Below are 23,654 nucleotides of genomic sequence, written 5' to 3'. Positions count from 1 at the left end.
CGTCTTGCTTGTTAGTGTTACTCGCTGTGGAGCACTTCTGACACCATGTTATGTCACTATAGATTAATAGTTACTTTCAGACACACTTGGACGGACGGACTCGGACGCTTGCAGTTCACTCGGACATTGTTTATTTCCCAGAATGCCTTACAGGAAGTTACGTCATTGTAAAGGAACATTACACCTGAACTCTCACTGCACAGTAGGTAGGTATATCTGCAAGATGGATTACGTGGGGTTTGCCGAGTTCAACATTGACACAGATTCATCGTAAATCATTATGCCGGGGACCCGGAGTGATTTCTGCATTAGGAGCAGAAAATGGAGTTCAGCCAGTCAATGAGGGAGGGCATATTTCACATCAATCACCTCCACACTCTCATGTTACCAAGGCTTAAATCTCACTTATACTGTTACCAATAGAGTTCAATGCCTATGATGGCAATCAGCAAGACACTGCACTAACAACATCCTACTGACTACACAGAGGACACAGCATGCTGGTCCGCTGCTTTATTATTTAAAGTGAATTATGTATGAATTGAAATGGAGAAAAGTAAAAGATGATGTTGGGACCAAAGAGGGGTTTCATACTTTATTTTTCTTGTATATATGCTGCATATATATCCTATGTAGTTTTTCAAACTTTAACTCATGTTGGCTAACTTCCCAGCTGACTTCCTGAAACAGATTTATTCATATTCCTTATGGAGATAAGGTTAACTAGAGGCTGAGTTTGTGACTGAGGTTAACAAGTATCCAACCAAATATACTTCGGATTCAGGGGGGTTTACAATGAAGCCCAGGTCTTCAGGGGGACACATTTTAGAGTTTAAACCTTGTTAAATTGGATATCCATAAACAAAAGCATGCTCTATTTTTTATTATCTTTTTGCTGAACTTCATTCAAATTGACCTCAGAGGGTCACCTAAACCTCTCATTAAGAAACAGTTGTAGAAGCAGAGTAAGAGAAATTCTAAAAGACTGTATTTAGGGGTTCATACATGCATATAAACTCCAACAGGTCCTCCAACATGTCCACAGCTGGGGTCTGAGACTCAGTAAGTTGTGTCTTTGTGAATGAAGAGATGATGCTCATAACCCATTCTGAAAAAAGATGAAGCATTAGGCTGCTGAGACACCATTATAGGAGTATACGTATTGCCATGTTTAAGTTGGCCTATGGTTCCCATGGGTTACCAGACATTATTACATTTTTGAAAGGTCGGTTATGATGACTTATATTATTATGTGGGCTATCAAAAATGCTCAAAAACATCTGAAAGTGTGAATTTAAAAAATGTTGCTACAGTTTTTAAGATTCCATGACTAACTTTAACATCACAGAAAAAAAAAAGAAGTCACATCAAATCAGTGATCACATCAAACTATCACCACGACAGCCATGGCGCCTTACAAACTTCACAATAAATTATAATTTATTATTTTAATGCCAATGTAGGGCACATTAAATATAGGCTACTTTACTGTATATTTAAACGCTCTGTGTTCATTTTCGTCACATTTTAAAACTTAGACGAGTAAATTATAAAGAACTGGTGGTGTATTTTTTTTTTTCTTTTCTTTTTTTGAAGTTGAGAGTTTTCCTAACTTTATTTTTGCGGAACACATGTTTAGGGAGGGCTTTGTTCACTTCTCTGCCGCCAAGGGAAGCAAAGTGAGTGAAGAGTGGTTTCACTGGCTGCGGTGCAGGAATCCGGATATGATGAAAATGTTTTAGACGCAACTATCCTCAGAAAACTACCGCCACTCAACTTCGGAGGCGTCGCGAGCGTTATTATTGACATTTTTATGTACGTCAACAGCGGTCGGACCGAGCAGAACCGGGACAAAGTTGCAACTAAAGTCACGTTAAGTTGAGTTTTTGGGACGCTTTAGTTTACTCTTTCACCCAGTTTCTTGTTTTTTCTTCCCACCGTCCCGGGGTAAGAGTTGGAGAGGAAGGAAGGATGGAAATAAGTCAGATTTGAAGCAAGGGAGTTGTCATGTTTGAAAGGTAAGTTATGCTTTATAAACAATATGTCCGCTTAAGCTATAAACAGCACTCAGCAGGCGTCCGTCGCTTTTAGATAGAGAAAAAAGGGAGTGTGTGAACAAATGGGCTGCACATGGACTCTCTCAACAAGTTTATGTAAAACGCGAGAAGGGAAATTTCCACTAAGTTTTTTTTTTTTTTTTGAACTGGAGCTCGACGTCACTTTTCTCGGTGTGTGAATAAGCAGATGACTTTCTCAAGTTGAGTAATGACCGCTGGTGTTGCTTTCGTGTCTTTCGAGCCTGTGCTGATGATGAGACATTGGTTTTCACAGCGCTGAGGGCTGAGGGAAAGGGAGGAACTTCTTCTGCCGTGTGTGTGTCCCGAAAAGACGACTGTCTCATGTCCAAGGAGACCGTCCTTCCTCCGGATGAGCCGGCAGGGCCAGGCAGGGGCCCCCAGCGAGAGACAGATCCCCTGCTGTCAGACTCACACGGTAAGGGCACACAGGAACAGTCCTAGACATGACAACAAAATTAAATTTAAGTGACAAAAAGTGGGGTCTGGGGTTCTACTGGTGCCTGAAGAGGGTCCCAAGGGCATTGCAGGGAGTAGTAATGTAACCAGGGTTTGATTGGCAGCTTGGTAGCCACTGAAAATGACCCCCCAAAATGTAAATCTGGACTGGCTCACACTTCACAACATAACTCTGTGTTCATTGGGTCTGACACCCAGATTCTTGTGGCCCACAGCACAAACCATACTGTGATTGTTGTTAACCTGCAAACATTTAGGAATCACTGCTGCTACAATTCACAGCTCATGTGTCCATGAATGTTTATGAAGTTTTTTTTCCTCCTCTCTCTGCTGCCAGTGCAGTACAAATGAAACTGAGCTATAAATATCAGTGACATATTCTGTCAAGAAGTCTTGTTGCCTGCCTGGTCAAACATGAGAGAAACGGTCTAAAAATGAAACACAGCGAGTGAGTCAATGAATGCATTAACAGATTACTGGTACATATCAGCATTTATCAGTGTGCTTGGGACAGTATCAGCCTTGTCTTGTTAAATTATATTCATGTGACTTTTAGTATACATCAGTATCTGTGCTCCAGTGTTAAGCCTTGATAATGTTTTTGCTTTTTTTCCTCAATAAAGTCTGAAGAAACGCCCTGGTGACTATTAACAGCAACCACAGCCAATTATAGTTTTTAATTAACTTTCTAGTTGCCCCTAAGATTATCACATGTAAAATAAGCTTACCCCCACACCCCCTTTTCATTTTCCTTCAAACAAGCAATGAACCGTTAACCATCCTATTTATACCAAGCATCATTATGGCACTGTCAAAAAATAGCAAAGTAGGACAAAGTAAGCAATCACTGGGGCTGCTGGATTGCGAATGGATTTTCGCTGGACCTTCAAAGGCGCTTGCAGTAAAGACTGAATTTCCCCTCTCAGGGGACTGTGGATGTACTGAGAATAGACCAATTTATTTCTAACTGTGATCACTAAATACTGCGATGCATCACAGAGTACTGCTGCTAACGCAACTGCCGTTGCCATACATCAGCTCCTAGCTGAGATATGTGCCATATCTATCTCGAGCTGCTGGCCTGCAGCCATCCGTTCCACTCCTCCATCCATTATTGCTTACAGACAGAGAGTGGTGTAGCAATGGAACAAACACATCAAGCTTTGGTAAACATGATTGTTAGTTTTTGCTGAATCATTCTTCGCCCCTTTTTCTGCCTCGGGGTCATAGCGAAAGTGGCTCAAGACACAGTATTTCACTGACAAACTTAGAAGCTTAGAGAAACATTGGGCTATGAGCAGGCATCTGGCAGCAAACCAGTGAATAAAGTCATTGTGGAAGGTTTATTTACTGAACAAAGCAGCAGTGTGCAATGAGGAAAGCGTCAGCAAGTCTTGAAGTCCAGAAGACTGAAGACATGGCTTAGAGTGGTGCACAGAGATGAGTGAAGCTGTCTCTTTTTTGCATAGCTATCAGGCCTAGATTTTTGCCCACATACTTTTTCCGATTTAGATGAATGCAGTCTTTATGGCAGTAAAAAGAAGCTTGGCAGGTAGAGCACACCCGGGAGCAGAACGAGAGAAAATGAGATCCAGAGCTCTGGCAAGGCCTTTACCTGAAGCGCCCCACCATGTTGTGCAACCATCTGCCAGCGGCCTGTGTTTTTTCTGGCAAAAATAGGCAGCGTGACCCCTGCACCTCTGGCTCGTCCAGCTGTCCCTGATATTCTGTCCACTGTGGCTGACCCTGCTGTAAAAGTTTACATCTGTTTGTGGAGGAATGGCTGTAATACACGTTAATTTAGAACAGTTGCGCTCATAATAGCATAACATTAAATTAAACAACTGAGGCCCTCTCTAGTAGTAACCACGCAGCATAATATTTTGCTTCTTAACGTTGTATGCAACAGGTTTTCCTTCTTCAACCATGTTTAATATTGAATGCTTTGTGACCCTAGATGCTTGTGACAGTGAATCATCAGGAAGAACACCGTCTCCCAGGAAACCAGCCACCGAAGGACAAAGTCACGTGACAGATGAGAGGCCTAATTATTGCGAGCCTGTAAGAAGTAAGTTTTAACGACCTGGGAAAGCTGTGGGCGGACAGCAGGATATCTTGGTGTTATTTTTAATGATAAACAACAATGAGCTGTTTAATTGGAGACAGTGAAAATGATTAACATATTCTGCTTGCACAGTCAGATGGTTGAGTTTAACAGTTGAAGGTGTTTAGCAATGTTTTATTTATCATTTAATGGTTATAATTTGATCCTTTTTTATATAAAAAAGAAATACTCCAGCTGTGAGGAATAGTTGTTATGACAGTTGCACAGTGTGCACGCAAAAGGTAGGGTCAGTTGGCCAACTAAAATATTAGCTTCAGTGTTTCCAATTAAAATAGTATCAAGATAGCACAGAGGTCTCTTGGCAAGTGAGTGGTAATATGCATGCTCTCTCGTTCTGCCATAATGACCCAAACTTGGCTCGTTTCTCCGCTTTTGCTTCTCCTTCCAACCCTCAGGCCTGTGTTGTGGAAGTGGGGAAGTCCTGTCTGTGGTTCTGGCATTTACTGTCTTAACGCACTGATTGCATCTTAGCCACAATGTTTTAACCCCATACCAAACATTTACCTATTGGACCAGAGTTACACCAGCCGCTTGGAGGCAGTTCTTTATTAAACAGTGTCTTCAGGTATATTATTCCTACCAGTAACCAGTAACCATACCAGTAACATGTGTTTTTAAAGTCATGGTTGGCTTTTTTTCTGCGTTTTAAGATCTAATTTTATAACTCTGGAAATGTTGGAAGCCCATATTATACCTCTGAATTACTCTCACAATGTTTTATGCAAATGTCCTGATACAGGGAGGTCTTACAAACAATTATTAGGCATTGAACTGCTGAGTTATTAGCAGGTCTAATTAAGTCTAGATGCACTCTTGTTCAGTTTAATGACTGGATACCGAGCTAAGGAGTGCAGGTCACAAAAGGAAACCGGTTAAAAGTTTTGTGCGAGTGTGTGTATGTGTGTTTTATTGTTTCTAAGAAGAGTGAGATGTGTCAGCAAAGGCTAATAGCAGCTGATTGCTTCCATCCATGTAAGTGCCTCGTTGTAATAAGGATTGTGTTTGCATTTGACACAACAGTTCTTTTGTTTCTAGGTTGTTAACTTTTCCATGGCGCCTTTTCCTGCCTTTTTTTTGTGTTAAGCTTAATGACTTGCCAGTGGCTTGTTTACTAAAGCAGCGAGGAAAAGAGATTCAGTTACCAAAAAAAAAAGATTTTCTGTCAAGAGGTCTTTTTAGTTTGGCAGGTATGTGGAGTATTGCACTTCTGGAGGGAGGCATGCTTTTCTTTCATCTCAGCAGATAAGCCCCTGTGACAACAGTTTTGCGTTGTAATTGAATGCAACCCCCCCCCCTCTTCCTTCACCCCCAAACGCAGCCACACACAGCCTCTCCTCCACATATGCACACACACAGACTGTCTGCTGTGGGAACTTCAGATGGAGGAAGTCATGCTACCGCTCTTAAAATAGTCATGTCAGATGAAGACCCTAATTTGTGCTGTGATAATCTTTGTAAAAGTTTTATGTTATCTGCGTCTGTTTGTGGTTAAATCAAAATGGGAAATTCTTACATTTACAGCAGGCTCGAATTAACCCCTTTTTGTTACATAGACCCCAGCAATCTCTCTGTGGTTTTGTTTATCGAGGTGGCCAATCATAGTGATCCCTGGCAGGGATAATTGAGAGCCCTCTCCAATGCAGAAACAGGAAATCAATAAGAAATCATCTGCTCGCCTACATCCTGGCCCCTCGCTGTTTTTTCCCCCCCAGCTGTCCCACTTAAAGCTTGTGTACAGTGTGTGGATGGTGACTTTTCACAACAAGAGGAAGCCTATTGTAATGTTGTAATAACAACACAGATCCTATTTCATGCGTGATAACATTGTTTTGACAAGTTGTCTTTTTAACCAGCGAGTCCTGCTTAAAACAGGAAAGTAAACATGGCAGTGGTTTCATAGTAATTTAAAACTGTTCCTCGCCGAGTGCAGCATCCATTTGCATGAGAGTGCAGCAAACAGTGTGCAAGAGTAACTTTATCTTGCCAGACAGTTGCAAAAATTAATCATTAGACGTGTGACCTAAAAAGATAGAACTGTTGTTTTAAAAATCCACATAGTTGGTTAAAAAAAAGAAAAAAAAAGCTAAAGTGTTGTTGCTCAGGGGGTTTGCCAACCACTGTGGCTTGTTATAGAAAAAGAAGTACAAGTCTGCCCCGTCCTCTAAGGCCTTTGTCAATGAACGGTTCCTCTGTGGCTCCGTCATCCTGGGGGAGGAGGGAGAATCTTGTGGGAGAGACAGACATTCCTCAAGGGACCGTTCTGGGTTTTCAAGCAGCTGATATCTCCTGCAAACAGGGCCTTAGCTTCCCAGTCCCTGCCAAGAAATAAATTGCTACCACCCAGGACCAGTTTTAGGAGTTTAATCGTCACATTATTCACCGGATTGTCAAATACTTTTTTTTTTTTTTTTTCAAAAACGCTTCTGTGGTTGATAAAGATGACCTTACTAGCTTCCCAAAGAACAGGTCTGTGTTTTTTATCTCAGGGAAATTCTGTAGTAAAAAAAGGAAGGTCAAATAACATGACTCCCTTTTTTTTTTCAAGGAAGACATTAGTCTGACCTTTGTGTGAATCCCTGATTGGGCTCTTTAGTGGCACACCTTCAAGGTTATTACCTGTGTGCAGAAGTGACCTTTCAGAAGTGAATTTGTGACCCCTAATAAATGCAGTAAAAGGGATTGTTTAATGGGAGAGCATCTCATACTTACACCTGTCTTGCAAGAGCAGATTCCTGACAGTGCAACAATTAATATTCATACACAAAACTATAAAGTGTTATGATAGCAGACAGTTGGCGGAGTTAGACTAAGATAAAACAAAGGGCAAGTGCCTCTTCATCATCATTTTCATCATCAGCGCTGAAATATTTTTGCTTCCCAAGTGTTGAATCAACATGCTGAGACTGTCCCACTTTGCCTCATGTATATTCCAAAGTTGCTAAGTACTTTAAGACTTTTTAACCCAGAATGTTTTTTTTTTCAGCTATAGGAACTGCATGGTGATTGTTGTTATGCAAAATTCATATCTTTATTGTAATCCTCAGAGCCCTGTCTCTGCAGAAATAATGTGTCTAAAGCATAGACCTATTATAAACTGAACCATAATTTTCAAGTGATTACTTACCAGTGGGTCATGGAATCAAAAACTGTATAAATAGGGTGAAATGCTAGTGTAGGGGTTGATTAAAATGGCCATTGTAATTCTACCTCTGTTGTAATTATTTTCTCATTGTCTTGGTGCAGATAGATTTCATATGGGAAATTTCAAGTGTGTTAATTAGCATATTTTACCCGAAGTGCCCGAGCCTATTCACTGTTAATTTTTTTTTTTTTTTTGAAGATATTCAAAATACTTGAGCCAAATGATTAGATATGCATACCTCAATTCGTGGACTGAAGTCTTGTAAGTGCTTATGTTAGATACAAGGCAACATATATGGATTTTGATTGTGGAGGAAGAGCGGGTTTTTTTTTTTTTTTTTCCTTTTTCTTCGACGTAGAGAATTTGGATATTCACAATCATTTTAACACCAATTGACCTTTGTGTCTGAATGGTTCTTGTGCAGCACATATCTGCAGAGGTGGAAAAATGGAGGTGGTTCTTTAATGACAGGAGCAAAAACACATTTACTAAGTAAAAATACTGAAAAGAATCCAGATTTAAATGTAGTATTATCAGGTAATGTTACCCTACCACTTATATACAGTACAGTATAGTAAGTTTTAATCTAATACACCAACCAATCAGTTGTTTTTTATTAGACTCAAGCAAGTAAATTCAGGAAATTACATGTACATCTGTGTAATTTGTGTAATTTTACTGTCGAGCGCATAGACCGTTGCAACACAGACACTGTTATGTTTATATTCTCTGTCTGTTTAGCACAGGTGAGGCAGGTGGACAGCTCCGCTCATGGTTATTGTCTCCCAGACCGGTGTCACACAAGTCGGTGTCAGCGCCGTTTCACAGGCCACTCACAGAGAGAGGAGAGAGAGAGAAAAAAAAATCAGCTAGTTCAAATGAGAGCAGCGCAGGGGGGATTACTTGGCCTCTAACAGGGTTTTGGCTCCAACATTAAGGTTAAAACCCTTTTCTATTACTGAGATCTCTGCTGATGTTGCCCCCACCAGCCCCGACCCCCTCGAGCTTCCAGCTCCTTGCCCCCTTCGTGTTTGCAGGTTCAGTGCCTCTCTGCGAGGTCATTCTGTCAGGCCCCCCTGATCAGCGGAGGGTGACCGGGGACCAGGGGATGGCTCCCGTCCAGACACGCAGACAGCCACAGCAGACACCGGCCCCGATGAGTGCAGTACACCCCCCACGCCCCACCTCGCCCCCCCCCCCCCCCCCTCCTCCCTCTTCTCCCGCTCTTTCAGGCTAGAGCTAAAATCGATGCAGGCGTCTCTGTGTTTAAAAAGCCACTCAGAGGCAGACGAGCAACTCTGTCTCAAAGGCTGATCTCCCAGCTTAAGGCCTTGATTGGCATCCCATAGATGTGAGGCGCTGACCCACAGCTGTCCCATTAGTAGAGGGTTAATGTCGAGATTGATACTGAGCAAATAAAGGAACTAGGTATGTGGGTATTTTGATAGACTGCCGATCCCCTCCCTGACCCAGAGACAGACCTCAGCTGTATTTCTGCTTTTAGGGAGTGGTAGCGCCGCTGCCAGATCCTCATCTCCGACTCCAATAGTGTCTGCGCACACAGCCGCTGTTTATTTGGTGTGTGTGGTTGTCCCAGTGTCTGCCGTTTTGCATGTGTGTGCCTTTTGAGTGGATGGTGCACAAGCGGGGGGGGGGGGGGGGGGGGGGGGGACTGTGCGCATGCGCAAGTCTGCGCGCCTGCCGTTGAATTTCAAACGAACGAGTTTCCTGTGGAACTTCTACTTCAGCGAGGAGATTTTGAAGCCGGTGGAATATTTGAGTCATCGATGTAACTGAAACTGAAAATACCCCCGTTCCCCCTCCCTCTCTCTCCCTCTCCCTCCCTCTCCCCCTCCCGTGCACTCCTGCTCTGTTGCTCAGTTTTTGTTTTCGAGTCGTCAGCGAGGAGAGGGTGGAGCACGTTTTTGGAGTATGGAGCCTGGCAGCTCCCTCAGGCCTGCTCTGAGTCACGTCATAATTGATCTTTCTAGAAATTGTGGTAGCTAGCCGTGTAAAGCCTAAATCCGTGCAAGATGTGCAGCTTTTTAAAGAAACTGCAGTCGAGCATTCAGGCTGTCTTTATACCACACTCTTTCTCCCCTCATGGATGGTGAGAAACAGATGAGGGAGAATGAAAGGCGTTTGACAAAGCTTAATGCAGACACGGGCTCGTACAAATTCATCTCAGAAATGAGGAGAGGAAGAGAATAACGCACCATTTAGTGTCTCTCACGGCTGCCAGGTTGTAAGGCTTTGAACGCTCCTTGATGTCTCGCGTTCTGCTACATTAGCAGCACTCAAATTAGCACCGTGCCAAATTCCACACAACAGTGGGGAGACCAGAGACCTCTGTGGCCGGAGCTCGGCCCATGGGGGGGTGGGCTGGGGTGGGGGGTGTGTGAGCGTGGATGACTTCCCCTCAACATGATTCATGTAAGAGAGAATGGCATCTCATTGGGAGTTTCGGTGATTTAGATAGCAGTCAGACATATTAATCTGGGAAAATGTTCCGTTTTGAAATCAAAGGATAATTGATCACCCCCTCCCCACCCCGCTCCGCCACCACCTGCCCTCCCTTTTCCATCTCTCTCACACACACTTGCACATGAACGCACCTGAACCAGCTTCATGCACCGACTACGCTGAGAGGTTCATGTCGTCAAATCAAGCTCTTGTCTTTCAAGTTGCCTTTGCTACTGTAAAATGTAATTAAACAGAACAAGGTCCGGTGGGGGTTATTTTTTCCACTCAATCAGCAGCAAAATTTGAAATTAGGAAACCCCTGACACCCTGTTTCTCTCTTGGTTGGATGGATGCGGTGGCAGCAGTGGCGGCAGCGGCGGTGGTGAGGGAGGATTGGAAATAATATTAAGCGCTGTCTTCAAGTGTCACTTCCCCCTTCAGCTGGGTGGAGGAGCCAAATTTGAATGACTGTCAGAATGAATTAAAACAGGTTGGGAAATAAGTATGTCACCGCTGACTGTCCTGGAATGGGATAGAAAAACAGACAAAAATGTGATGTTTCCTGCTTAACTGAGATGCTACACAATATGATCAGCCCTGACAGGTGAAGACAGCTAATAGAGTTCTGTTACAGGCTACCATAACACACCCCCACACACACACACACGCACGCATACAGAGCATGTCACTTTTTGCTGATGAAGAGCCAATATCAGAGCAAGTAATTTAGCTATCCTCAGTGGTCATCATCATCTGCACAGCTATCATCATCATTTTATCTTGGATAAATACAAAACATCATGGGGTGTGTGTGCTCACTGACAGGACCAGGATTGCAGTGTGATGTCCGGAGTCACATTTTATTTTATTTTTTCCCACGTCTATTGAAACAAGTGACATTCCTGTTAGCCTATGTCAGGTCGCTATCCACTCTGTGTAAACGCTCCAGACAAGACCACTGACTTGGCCTGGCTCCCACATCTTTACATTACAGGAGTAATTTTCTAATCACAAAGCTGGTTTTACGGTTGGCGGTTGACATCGTCAATTTGCTTTAATGTCACACCGCTGATATCTGCATTGTACTGATACCAGTCACAGTTTTTGTTGCTGTTGTTGTTGTTGTTGTTGTGATGGGACACTTAAATGATGATCTTTAAGTTGTGTATCTGTTCCTTCCAAGGCGTCCTTCTCTAGACAATAAAGAAAGTCCTTGTCCCGGAGTTTGGAAGGTCAAACGGTAAACGAGGCTTTGATACACCCAAGGAAATTTTCAATCAGAGCCCTTTGTAATAACATTCATTTTACTATTTTCCTCTTTCTGTGTGTCCCTCTCGCTCGGTCTGCACTATAATTCCCCTGGTTTTGCGTCTATAAATATGGACAGGGAAGATGTATAATTTCTAATGAGAAAATATATCCCTTTGGATTGAAAGGCAGGAGCTGTTCCACGTGCTGGTGTTTGTTAGGAGGAGAGATGATACCTCGGGCTGTTTTGGCAGAGAGAGGAGGGGGGGGTGGCGGCAGCGGCAGCGGTGGTAAGACGAGTCTGGCTAGGTCATTGCACATTTACAAATTAGCATTTCAATCATGCAGGTACATGGCCAGCCGAGCAGAAAATATACATGTTTTTCTAATACGAGTCACAAAAAAGATAAACAAAACACTGGCTGTGTTAGAAGAATTAGCATTTCAGAGCTAACTGCTGCTATGTATTCTACACATTTCCGTTTGGGACTCATAACTAAAAAATAAAGGTGTCTCTTCTGCTCTCATATTCTATTCAGTGTTCCCTCACAAACTTGTAGCATTGTGTAATAACGGCTATTAAGAGATGAATACAAGATCTGGGTTTGTGGTGTTTATTTGGCTGACATGATGTGACATTTGAATAACTGTATGCTCTCTATGATGGGCATTCTAATAAGCCTAGGCAAACACCTTTCGTCTCCTTCTCCCTCTACCTCTCCGTCTCAGGGGCATTAATATTAAAAAGGACTGAGCTTTAGAAACACAGAGCTTGTGTGGTTGCTCAGTCCGCTCCCTGCTTTACCTGCGACTCTGGGCGTAGCAGTGTGCAAATGAGAATCTCCTCGCTGCCCTGTTTGACCTCTGTGTTATATTTTCATGTTCTCGACTATTTTAGAATTCTTGTTTATACAGCTCTGTTTCAGTTGACATGCATGCATGCATATTCCTTCCTGGTAGGTCTGCTCTGAGCACGCGTGTGTGTATATGTGTGTGTATGAGATCCAGTAGGCTTGTGACACATATATGTACACTCCTCCTCTTCTTTTCTTCTGTCTTTTGGGTGCAATTTCCAGCTCCCTCCTGTAGGACCTATTTTCTGTGACAAAAACGGAGGTGTTTATATACTCAGTTTTACATACAGAGCGATCCCCCACACAGCTCTGGCACAGCTCCAGCGCTCTCCAGGCACTCCGGTGCTCGGTCCCTGTGTGGCGCAGCCACTGAAGACTCGGTGACAAATGGCAATTATATTTGTGTGTTCTTCATGAATCCATCAAACACTGGCCTTTTAAAAATGCTCCCCAGATATTTGAGGCTGTCAGCTACTAGTAGCTGGGACCAAATTGGGATGCTGCTTAGACAGTCAAGAACTACTCACCCCCTAGTTTCCCCTGTGATGTGTGTGACAGCGTGTGTAGGGGAATACCATGTTTTATTCAACTACAAATGTACACTCTCAACAGTTGTTGATGTGCTAGAAATAGGGCGGTTACAAGTCCAATTTGAAGTGTGTATGTGTGTATGTGTGTGTGTGTGTATATGTAAGCTTGTCCAGTTGTTCCTCCAGAACATGGTGTTTTAATGCAACCTGTCAGCCCGTGTGCATTCGGTTATCTCAGGACACCTACAAGCTTGTGGCAACTACACAACTCTTAGGATTTTTTTTTTTTTTTACTTGCTGGGAGTTGTTCATACTAAATTTTGATGCTGGCTGTGTTTCCTGCTGTGTTATAGGAACAATGCAGTAGCAGCGCGCCTCTGTTGCTCCGCCAGGATTTATTAACAGGGCCAGCTCATATTTGCATAAATCACTTGAATCCTCACTTGATGTGGAAACAAACTTTATGTTCAAAAACTTTATTACTCTGTCACATTATCCTGAAATTCTGAAGTCCAATCTTGTGTAAACCCGCAGTAAAAGCTCACAGATGTTTGGTGCACTTCAAGAAATGTCTGTAATACAGTGAAATTCACAGGCTGAATGGCTTAATTTATATTGTGTGCAGTTTTACAGTACATAATCAACTTGGGAGGGTTACTTTAAAAATGTAATCCAGTACAATTACAAGTTACCTGTTAAAACGTGTAATCAGTAACTAAGTATCACAAAATTGAATCGACAGATTACTCTAGTTACTTTTGGATTACTTCAATACCAAACATGCAAATTAAGAACGTCACGCATCAATCCATGTAGATTAGATCGCTCCAAACTGGAATTCAAATGCACAGAGCATCCGGTGAATTTCAAATTTCAAAATTGAACAGCAAATCGAGCTCAAAAAAGGCAAATTGATCTGTTGTTTATATTTTATTTTCACTTTATACACAGCAGTGGATGATGATTTGATCCGTCAGTCAGAGCTAAACCACAGCGGAGACAGAACGATGTGTGGAAACTGGGCTGCACACAGATGGAGGCTACGCAGGTGGCGACTCGTTTCACGTGTTGGTTTGTTGATGTGTTGTGTTGTAAAGTGTCAATATGTGTGCGCGCTGTGCGTATGTCTGCTCTATAGCCTATGGTTGATTTTAAAAATGTAATCCTGCCAAGTAATCCCAGTTTTTATCAAATATACCAGTAATCTGATTACATGTTTTTTTGTGTGTACTGTAACAGATTACAGTTTGTATCCTGATTACGTAATGCCGTTACATGTAATCCGTTACTCTCCAAGCCTGTACACAATGAACAAAAAAGATGCTCCTCAGGTACTTGGAGCAAGTACTAAACACATATCTTTCACATTGCATTTACAGTAAAAGTTTTTTGATGCCCCAACTTATTAACGGAGTGTAATTCCAGCAGGACTCACTGTATTTCTGCTTTTTCTCATTATGTCTTCATTTGTCTCTCGGTGGCTGTACAAGTCCGTCATTGCCATCTTTGACAGTATCATCATTATCGTGATCAATGATTATGAATATTATTCCACAGTGTCCATTCATCTCAGTCACTGTGCTCATCAGGATAAAAATAAAGACTGTGTGTATGTGTAAAGACGATTCCAAGAACCTGCCAGTGAAGTGCGCCGCGCTGCAGACTTGAACCACTTTTTAGGGCTTAGCAGAGAGTTCGAAACCTGAGTTGCTGCTTATGTATTCTGGGTTTTACGTGGTGGTTTCTTAATAACTATTTGTACTTTGGTAAATTGAAGGCTTGACTTCCTCAAAAGGAAAGGTAATTATGCCTCCCAGTCTACTTTGGCCTATTTGTGCATGAACGTGTATCTGTGTGTGTGAGTCCATGTGGCTAGTTCCCTTAACCTAAATGGGAGGAATTACTGTATTATTACACAAGATACTGCGGGTGATTGATTTGTTAAGGAACTGAGAGGAGTTTTCTGGGCTGTACTCACTTGGAGAAACAGGTGAATTATTCTTATTATTGTGCGGTGTTAGCTGCAAATTGTGCAGTGTTTGCGTGTGTATAGGGTCTTTGCAAATGAGTTTGGACAAGTTAATCATGAGCTGTAGAGAACGATTTAGCTTGTCATCCCCATTAACGTCAGCCAGCGCTTCTGGTGTTTACACATTGATGAGGCTACATCTGATGAATCAAATAATGTAAATAAAAAGAACTGTAGTTGGAATATTTTAGATTTAATCTCTTATTTTAAATCATTGTCAGTGATTGTAAATCTAAAAATAGAAATCCAACCATCCTCATTACATGGAAAAAGACTGAATAAATCCAACATGTTTACTGGTTTGTTCCCTTGAATGTTGCACATTACAGCCAAAAGATGAGCAGCCTTCTGGTTTGTGGTTTTTGTCGATTAAAACATGAAGCTAGTAAGTCACTGATTCAAATTAACTGACTGCAGATCAGTGTAAATTGTATTTTTTAAGAATATAAATTCATTTTCAGATAATTTTTTTTCAGTCTCAAAATCGTCCTTGGTCACCCCCAGTACACACCACTGTGTTGATGTGTGGGAAACCCTATGTGGGTGTTTTCCGAGGTTTCTTTATAATATTGGTCGGCGCAGCTGAAGGAAAAAAAAAAGAAAACACTTGGGGAAAAAAAAAAACAAGTGAAAAACGTGGACAGTTGCAGCTGTCAGGGGTAAAACTGAAGAACAACAGATGCAGCCTACTCCGAGTCTCCTTGTTAGCAAGCTTTAGTCTCCCTTCACATTGTCATGGGCAGGCTGCAAGGCTTTTGTCTTTTGGAGAAGAAAATCCATCAACCTGGTCTTAAATCACTGCATAATGAATTCTATCGTGTGCTACCCAGTTGTCTAATTCAAATTGCATGGAATCCTGATCCCTAAAGTCTATATTTGTTTATCGGAGCAGCATGCAGAACCCTGAATAAGGAGAAGGCAAAAAACCCAGCGTGTGTATTTAATTGCTTTGTTTTACATCCACATTCACGCCCGGCCTCTCCCAGAGTGATGTGTTGTTAAAAAGCACAAGGCCCGATTCCCACACTCTCGCCCTCTCTTGTTAACCGTAATTGCACTTGTTGGTGTGCTGACAGAAAAGAAAATAGAGATGGAAAGAAATTACCAGCATCATATTAAGTTCTATGTTTGCATCTACTTTGGAAAATTTGTTGATTTTTGGACAGCTGGAAAACACTTAAATAAGCCAGCTTGGACTACACAGCTGGTGAACAAAGCTGAATTGGGAGCTTGGCAGTGAGGATACCATATATTCAATGTATGTAAAGGGGCTATAGTATAGGAAAAAAATGAATGGGTATGGTTCACACAGACAAAACTTAAAAAGAGATGAATAATTCACAAAATCTCAACTTAACCATCCACTGGCGGCGTGTGCACATGCAGGTTGGCTCTGATGTGGAGGGAAGGTAATGTAGGAGTAACTCCCAGTAGAGCTGAATGTGCAGGTGTTCCTCTCAGTAAAATGCCACCTCCTTTGCTCACTCACATCCTTCTCCTTCTTTCTTATCAGACAGGTCGCTGTCTCCTGACTTTCTGTGGCTGTCACACATACACTTAGAAAGACTAGTCGAGGCCATCTCCGAGCTTTCAGAGGAAAGGAGATCATTACTGTTGCAGACAGCAGCTATTTTGTATATGCACAATATCACAGGCTCTCATTCTCTTTTTTCTATATTAATCTCTCTTTCTCTCACACTGTCTTAACTCACCTGGGTACTGCTCCCGCAAATGTCTTTCTGCCTACAGCAGTGGCTTTTTGTGAACCTGTCACATACGAGGTGCCTATATCTCTCTGCTTCTCTCTGTCACTCCGGGTTGAAATGTTTGCCATATGATCGATATTATCATGTTGGGAAACGGTTGGCAAGATTTGCTGAGAGTGATTTTCACTGAGAAGGGTGTCTCCATCTGTGTTCGGATTGTAAGAACTGAATATCACAAGCCGCTGTGACTTTGTATGTGAATAAGTCATATGTAGTGTAAGGTGCAGAGAGTGCAGATAAAGTTATCTTTCAGTTAAAATAAAGTTACAGTGTTTAGCCCACAAGGCTAGAAGGAATCCACATCTCTTTGTCTTCCATGAAAAATAGACACCATAAATGCTAAGTGAGTTTTAAAGGTAAACCACCAGTTCCTTTTACTGCTGTGGTATCTTAGTGTTTTGTGGCGTTCTGTCTGCATTCACATTAAAAAATGTAGTTAACAAGTGATACTCTGTATTTGTTCAATAGTCAGTCGTATTTGTTTTAAAATGAAGACATGCAGGTGTTTCAGTTGAATGAATCCACAATATAAAATAACTCCAATTGAATGTGTTAAATGCTTTGAGTTAAACTTTTTACTAAGCAGGACTAACACAGACATCCTTTCTTCATGTTTCTCTCCAGCTCAACCTCAGCCTGAGTCTCAGCCAGTGGCCTCGGAGCCTGCTGAAGGAGAAGCTGCCAAGGACCAAAATGGCTTTCGCCACAACAGCACTGGCACGCCCGCTCTGAGTAATGGCAGCGGAATCCACCCTGGCATCGGCGGGGCTGGGGCCACGCGCGTATGCACTTGCGGCGCCAACATCAGCAACACGGGCATCATGGGTGGGTCAGGCCCCGGTACTAGAGCGGCGGCGGCGACCGCGCCGACTACAGAGCAGCCCAGGAAGCAGCCCTCCACGCCCGTGTCGCAGAGGATGCAGAGGAAGCTGAGGTCCAGCTTGTCGGTCAACAGCGACAGCAGCAGGCGCAGCAAAGGCAGTTCCACTGGGTCGCAGAAAGCTCCTTTACCAGAGGGTGAGTATCCATACACAGGTAATGATAGACAGCGAGCCTATATGCCCACACACGCCTACTGACAACTGATGCTTCTACTAACTTTCCTAACAATCGTTCGCTTGCATTCGTCTCCACTCTTCTGCATCCCACCTTGTCTTGGTCATGGATTCATTTCATAGCGATATCACTGGAGCTGAGGTCAGTCAGGGCATTTTAAAGAAATCATTTCTACTTGATTGCACACCAGTGTTCATAAATATATATATACTGTATATAGAACTATAAATAGTTTAAGTAATTAATTTGATGTCAATGAAAATCAACATTGCTGTATGTGCAGCGTTTTGTAGGAAAATATAAATATCTTCCCTCACCTGTTCGGCAATACCAACTGATCTCTAACCTGCAGTGAAATGAGAACGCCCTCACATTATCACAATCAAAGTGATTTTTGTGTTTTAGAATCTATTCCTGGGCGGTGTCCTGAAATAAAACCTTATAAGATATTGATAATAAATTCTTACCTCTTCTCACCTTTTAATGATGGGAGTGCCTGACCCCCTCATATTTATCACTCCTGCCAAGCAAATGACATTTTATCCTGCTCCCGCGGTTTTTATTTTCTTTAACAACAAGTCAGAGAGTCCGTTTGCCATGCGGGGAAGCCGTCACTTTGTCAGGTGCAAGGCCGAGGTGAGTCCGGTAATGAAGGCGGTCGACTGGTCCCTTTCCAATGGGGAGATAGGTGTGACCGTCTAACGAGGCCTGAGAGCACGGGGTGCCTATTAAAAGTCGTGGCCAGCCTTCTTCAGGCCCCTCACGGCCCCTCACACCTCTCTGGGCCCTTTCTGACTCTCCCTACATCCCGTCAGCACCACCCTGGCCCTCATTAACAAGGCCTCATCGCATCTCTCTTGTAACTTCTGTACTTGCTGTGCATGCGTTTGTGGTCGTGCATGTGCTCTCTTTCCGTTCATACCCCATGCAGTATTAGGTTGTAGGCCAGTTTCTCTATGGAAGAGCAGCTATTCCTATGTATTCATTCAACACAAGGGCTTTGCTGCATGACTTAAAGTGGTCAAGCTGAGTTATATGTATAAATGAAGGAGAAAAGTGAACCGTCAGATCTCTGATGATTCTATACTTGAAATATATATCAGATCAAGTTACAGGCACACATGTACTATGTACATCCATAGAACTGAAGAGCGAAGGTGTGAGGCATCCACCAGAGATATTCCAAACACATCATGTTTTCAACATCTTAATTGGTAAAGAACAGAAGGGAGAGCATGAAAAAAAATAAAACAACAGCCGCTCAACAAGTCTGTCTCATTATGGCTTTTGTGTTGCTTATTTGCAGACACGAGAGCTCTCAGAATCAATATGTTCGCTCTCAACTATTTATTTCCCCCAGGAAAACAGCCAAGCTGTTGTGTTTGAATGTTTACACGGATTAACATAATCTGTTTGCCTGTGAAATTAGCCTCCTAAACAGCCCCCTGAACACAGGAAATAAAAGGCGTAAGCTAGCATGAACTAGCTCTGGGGATTCTGCTGCTCCCTGTGTTTCTTGGCACATGCCGTTGGCACCGAAGCCAATCTGTGATAACACCGCAGCTTCTGAGGAGTCATTTACCACACTGCTTTTGTTTTAGCGGGGTGGGTTTGTTTCAACTCCTGTCATCCAGTTTGTGTGTCTCTGTTAATTGTGTGTAATCAGTTAAGGTCTCCAAGCTGCTTTAGCCTCATTTAGAGACTTAGGGCCAAGGCTGCGAGCGCAGTCTTTTTCCTAAGCTTTGAACCTAGACGTGTTTGTGTGTGTGTGTGTGTGTGTGTGTTGTGTAAGCCCTAGTCCTCCAGCTTTCACTTTTCCCTCAGTCATACATTATAAACAGACCTGCTTTAAAGTGCATGTGGTGGACCTCTGCTGTCCAGCCCACATCCTCTGCCCTCTTTACCCATGTGTGCCTTCTGTGCATTCCCCCTGGCCACCAAGGCTTTGTGTGATCAATCTCTCTCTCTTTATCTTTCCTCTGTCTAGCTATCTCGCCCTCTCTCTCCCTCTTTGTGAGTTTGAATGTTTTGCACAGCTTGCCGCTCCGAGGCCCATCCAGCTTGTTTTGTGTCATGCCGCTCCCTTTTTTTTGATGTTAGCTTTCCAGATGTCTCAAACTATTTCCTCAGAGGCGCCGGACGCTGTTTTTGGCCCTGCAAAACTCTGGGCTTCATCGCAGCTCGCTGACATTAAACAGGAGCAGTGTCAGTGTGCGCTGCTCTGTCTGTCTGTTGCTTGATTTCACTCTGTGTGTCTGTCTTTCTGTCTGTCTCTCTCTGTTTTCATGGAGCTGTGCCTTGCGTCCAGCTCTCTTGTGTACAGTATACGACCCCCCCTCTCTCTCCCGCTCCCCTCCTCCTTGCTGCCTTCTCTAAGATCCAGACTAATCGCTGGTGTTGAATTATACATCCAAGTGAATAGCTGAGATGGCCGGCCGCTGCTTAATGCCTATGTACTGTGTTTATATCGTATTCACCGTCTGCTGTTACAGTCTGAATGCTGGCATGGCTTTACCCTCTGGGTCCTTCAAAGTTTGTTAGGCTGAACTTTGAGGTTTTTGTGCATGCTGCTGTGACTGGCCAGCGCTTATTGCTCTCATTGGCATTTTGCTGCACTCAGATGACAGTACGCTGCAGTCAGTGCCAGTGTGGAGTGAGGTATGACTTCTGGGTTTTTTTGCTTGCATGAAACAAATCCACAATCTGGCCAACAGCAATTTACCGCGTGTCCACACCAGATGTTCAATAGTGAAAGATTTATTCACATGCATCTCCCATCACTGCCAGTGTTATGGTCTCAGATAAGTATAATAAGATGCATTCAAACTTCAGGCAACCTCACAGACACACAAGTCAGGCACGTACGCACGCTTGCTCGTTTCATGTTCCCTTCTCTATCTTGTTTGTATCGCAGCCTGCTAATGCTTCTGGTCAGTTCTGCAGCCCTGAGCACTGCAAAAATAGGAGAAAAAATCCCCCTCTACTTTGATTAATCAAACATGAGCATCCAGCGGTCCTCAGCTTGCCTTCCCATGCCGTCCTCCACACTCTCCTCCTTTTCGCTTTCCCTCTAACCCAATCAGTAACAGCCCCTTCTGACAGCTCAAGATGGCCTGATGAAAGTTATGCAAATGCAGCCTGTTTGTAATGCTATTTTTCTGCATCCATCCACATCATGTCTTTTTAACACTCCAAAGCTGTGGCGCTGTGCTGGCCTTGGTTCAAAAAGGAGACAGCTGCAAGGAGTATATGCCAGGCGCACTCAGCGAATGATACTTAGTATGATTTAGTGACTTGGATTCAACTACAGAAGTTCTTAGTGTGGAGCAGCTGGATTAATGAAATCATAAATTGTGTGCATATAAATAAACAATTTAATCTCACATTTTGCACTAACCACTCACAATGAAGAGTTTTATTCCAAATTATTATTATTATTATTATTATTATTTTATTTTTTTTTACTGTTTGGAAAAAGTAACATCAGCAATTTTGACTGACAGGTTCAATTTAAGATGTTTTTTTTTTTTTAAAGGAGATTGGGTAAATTTAGTATTTAATTTGATTTAATTACCAAGTACATTACCTATATTAAATTATACTGTTTTGATGACGTTTTCTGGCGAGAGTTAAAATATTTGGCAATACAACTCTTCTGTACTATTACTAACATACTGCATCAGTGGACAGATTCTGAGGTAAAACTTTGTATTTGTAGCAATTCATTACGCATTCAAACCCGCTTAGTAGCATTTTAATGAAATATGTAACTAATTCAGTCATTCAGAAACAGATTTGTGATGGTTAATGGGCACATTGGCAATTTAAAGGGGAACTCTGTATTGCTGTGAAACAACAGGCTGAAACTTGCCACCAGCCACATAAAGTGAAGAGGTTAAATGTTAATCAGAGGTGTGAGCATTGCCAGCATTAATCCACCTATTTGCCAGGGAGAGACTCTTGGACTTTGCTAATCATCTTTGTGTGATCAACCCAGCAGTTTGCATGATAATGCCACAATTATTTAACAGTCCGTTAATCAAAACTGCAGGAGAGGAATTCATTTCTTTGAATTTCTCTTATTTCCTTTATCCCCCCTGCCTAGTTAGCCCTCACCCTTTCTGCCACATACCTCCTCTGTTGTACCTGTCAGCCTGCCAAGCATGTGGCTTCACTCATTCACTCTGCACTGTTTTTAACAGGCACCAATTCTTGTGAATATTAAACCTATATTCATACGTAATGAAATTAATTCACAAACACATTCAGATTTGTGTATTTTGTGTTTGTGTTTCTGTTATTTTTTTTATTTTATTCACGCTTTTGTTTCACTTTATTTCACTCTACAACTTGTCACCCTGGCTGGTTTGACACGGACCCAGACTGCTGCGTCCACTGCATCTTGGCTTGCCTGTTCTGTGAGTTCCTGACGCTTTGCAACATGGTGGTGGCGCAGGCCTCGTGCGGCGCGTGCACATCGGAGGCGTGCTGCTGCTGCTGCTGCACCGACGACCTGGGAGACGACTGCAACTGCCCCTGTGACATGGACTGTGGCATCATGGATGCCTGCTGCGAGTCCTCAGACTGCCTGGAGATCTGTATGGAGTGCTGCGGCATCTGCTTCCCCACATAGGGAGGCCTGCGCAGGGTCTCAGATGGGGGATAACTGGACCCCACACGGAAAATGTAGAAGGACACTGCTGCTGCTGTCACATTGAATTCAGCAACAGACAGAGGGAACAAGGGTGTGTGGGTGCGCTTGTGTGTGTGTGTGTGAAGTTCAGCATATGTGTTTGTGGATGTCCTTTTCTTGTGATGTGTGTGTGTGTGTGTGTGTGAGAGAGAGGATGGTGCGGTTGAGTAAAGCATGCTTTGAAAGATGTATTTTGACACTGGGCTTCTCCATCAAAACCAGCTCAGCAGGGGCTACAGTAACTCCAGATATATGAACATGTCAGTTAAATCTATAGTTTATAGTAAGTCGTCTCTGTTAAGTTTTCTATCCTTTGCGAAAAAAGTATTATCACAGACTGCCTTTGAAGATTTTATTGTTACATCAGGAATGCTGACTAATTGTATCTTATCTTACCTTATTTTGGTGACGTATATGTTGTGTATGTTCAACAAAATGATATAATTTACTCTGTTTTCATTTCACTACTTTTTTTAATGCTCAGAAGCTGAGGTTGCAGTCTTAGTACTGTACAACACTGTAAGAGGTTTTATGTGACACTTCATACATTCTTAGTTGCATACTGTATTTTTGCAACACAGACCTTAATTCACACATCTACTGTAGCACTGCAGAACAGCTGAAACTGGTGAAATATCAAAGGTGAATCAGGACATCATATCATCTGCTACTGTAGGGACAAAATAGTTTTTTTTTTATTTCAAACATTGAAAAATAAAAAAATGAAATGGCATATCATTCCAGAACTGCACAAAATTGCTGATGGCTAAATCATACAAAGTACTGAAATGGCTATGAAAACATTTTTGTACCAAAGAATCTCATCTCACACCTCCTGATTTGGCAGCGTTTTGAAGCCTCGGGTTTACTGGAAATACAGTGCAGATCCTCACATCACACTTTTTTTTTTTTTTTTTTTTAAACAAAACCTTCTGACCAGTTCACTACACAGTTTTAGATAAACAATGTCTACAGCTTATGTCTTTGTTTTTCTGAAAGTCCTCCTCTAATGTCAGCCATCAGTGATTAGGCTTTGTCAGCTGCATATGGTACAAGTCTTCTCTGTGATGCTCTTTTACATACATACTGTGTAAGTATGACTTGTTGAACTGCACTCTGTTCATGAGGGGTGTGATAAGGAATTAAAAAATGGTGACCCTGGTTGCCATATAAGCGGCTTTCGGGTATGAAGCCCAGTGACTCATAATACAAAA

The 23,654-nt window shown here is 42.6% G+C and overlaps 1 protein-coding gene across 2 annotated transcripts in view; it reads left to right on the top strand.

Moving 5' to 3' along the window:
• The window catches only part of mdfic (MyoD family inhibitor domain containing), a 41,435-nt gene extending 18,078 nt beyond the window's left edge, over nucleotides 1-23,357 (top strand). The window contains exons 1-5 of one of the 2 annotated variants that reach the window (XM_083999735.1): nucleotides 1,720-2,018; nucleotides 2,332-2,493; nucleotides 4,492-4,602; nucleotides 17,316-17,708; nucleotides 22,130-23,357. In XM_083999735.1, coding sequence (XP_083855861.1) covers nucleotides 2,400-2,493; nucleotides 4,492-4,602; nucleotides 17,316-17,708; nucleotides 22,130-22,380 — 849 coding nt within the window. In that variant the 5' untranslated portion in view covers nucleotides 1,720-2,018; nucleotides 2,332-2,399 and the 3' untranslated portion in view covers nucleotides 22,381-23,357. Of the gene's footprint in view, nucleotides 1-1,719; nucleotides 2,019-2,331; nucleotides 2,494-4,491; nucleotides 4,603-17,315; nucleotides 17,709-22,129 lie in introns of those variants that run through there. The other variant, XM_083999736.1, reaches the window with a different exon arrangement.
• The last annotated feature ends 297 nt before the right edge of the window (nucleotides 23,358-23,654 follow it).

Source organism: Trachurus trachurus, assembly GCF_905171665.1.
Source record: "Trachurus trachurus genome assembly, chromosome: 23".
In the NCBI taxonomy this organism is placed as follows: domain Eukaryota; kingdom Metazoa; phylum Chordata; class Actinopteri; order Carangiformes; family Carangidae; genus Trachurus; species Trachurus trachurus.
This window is presented reverse-complemented; position numbering and strand designations above follow the sequence as displayed.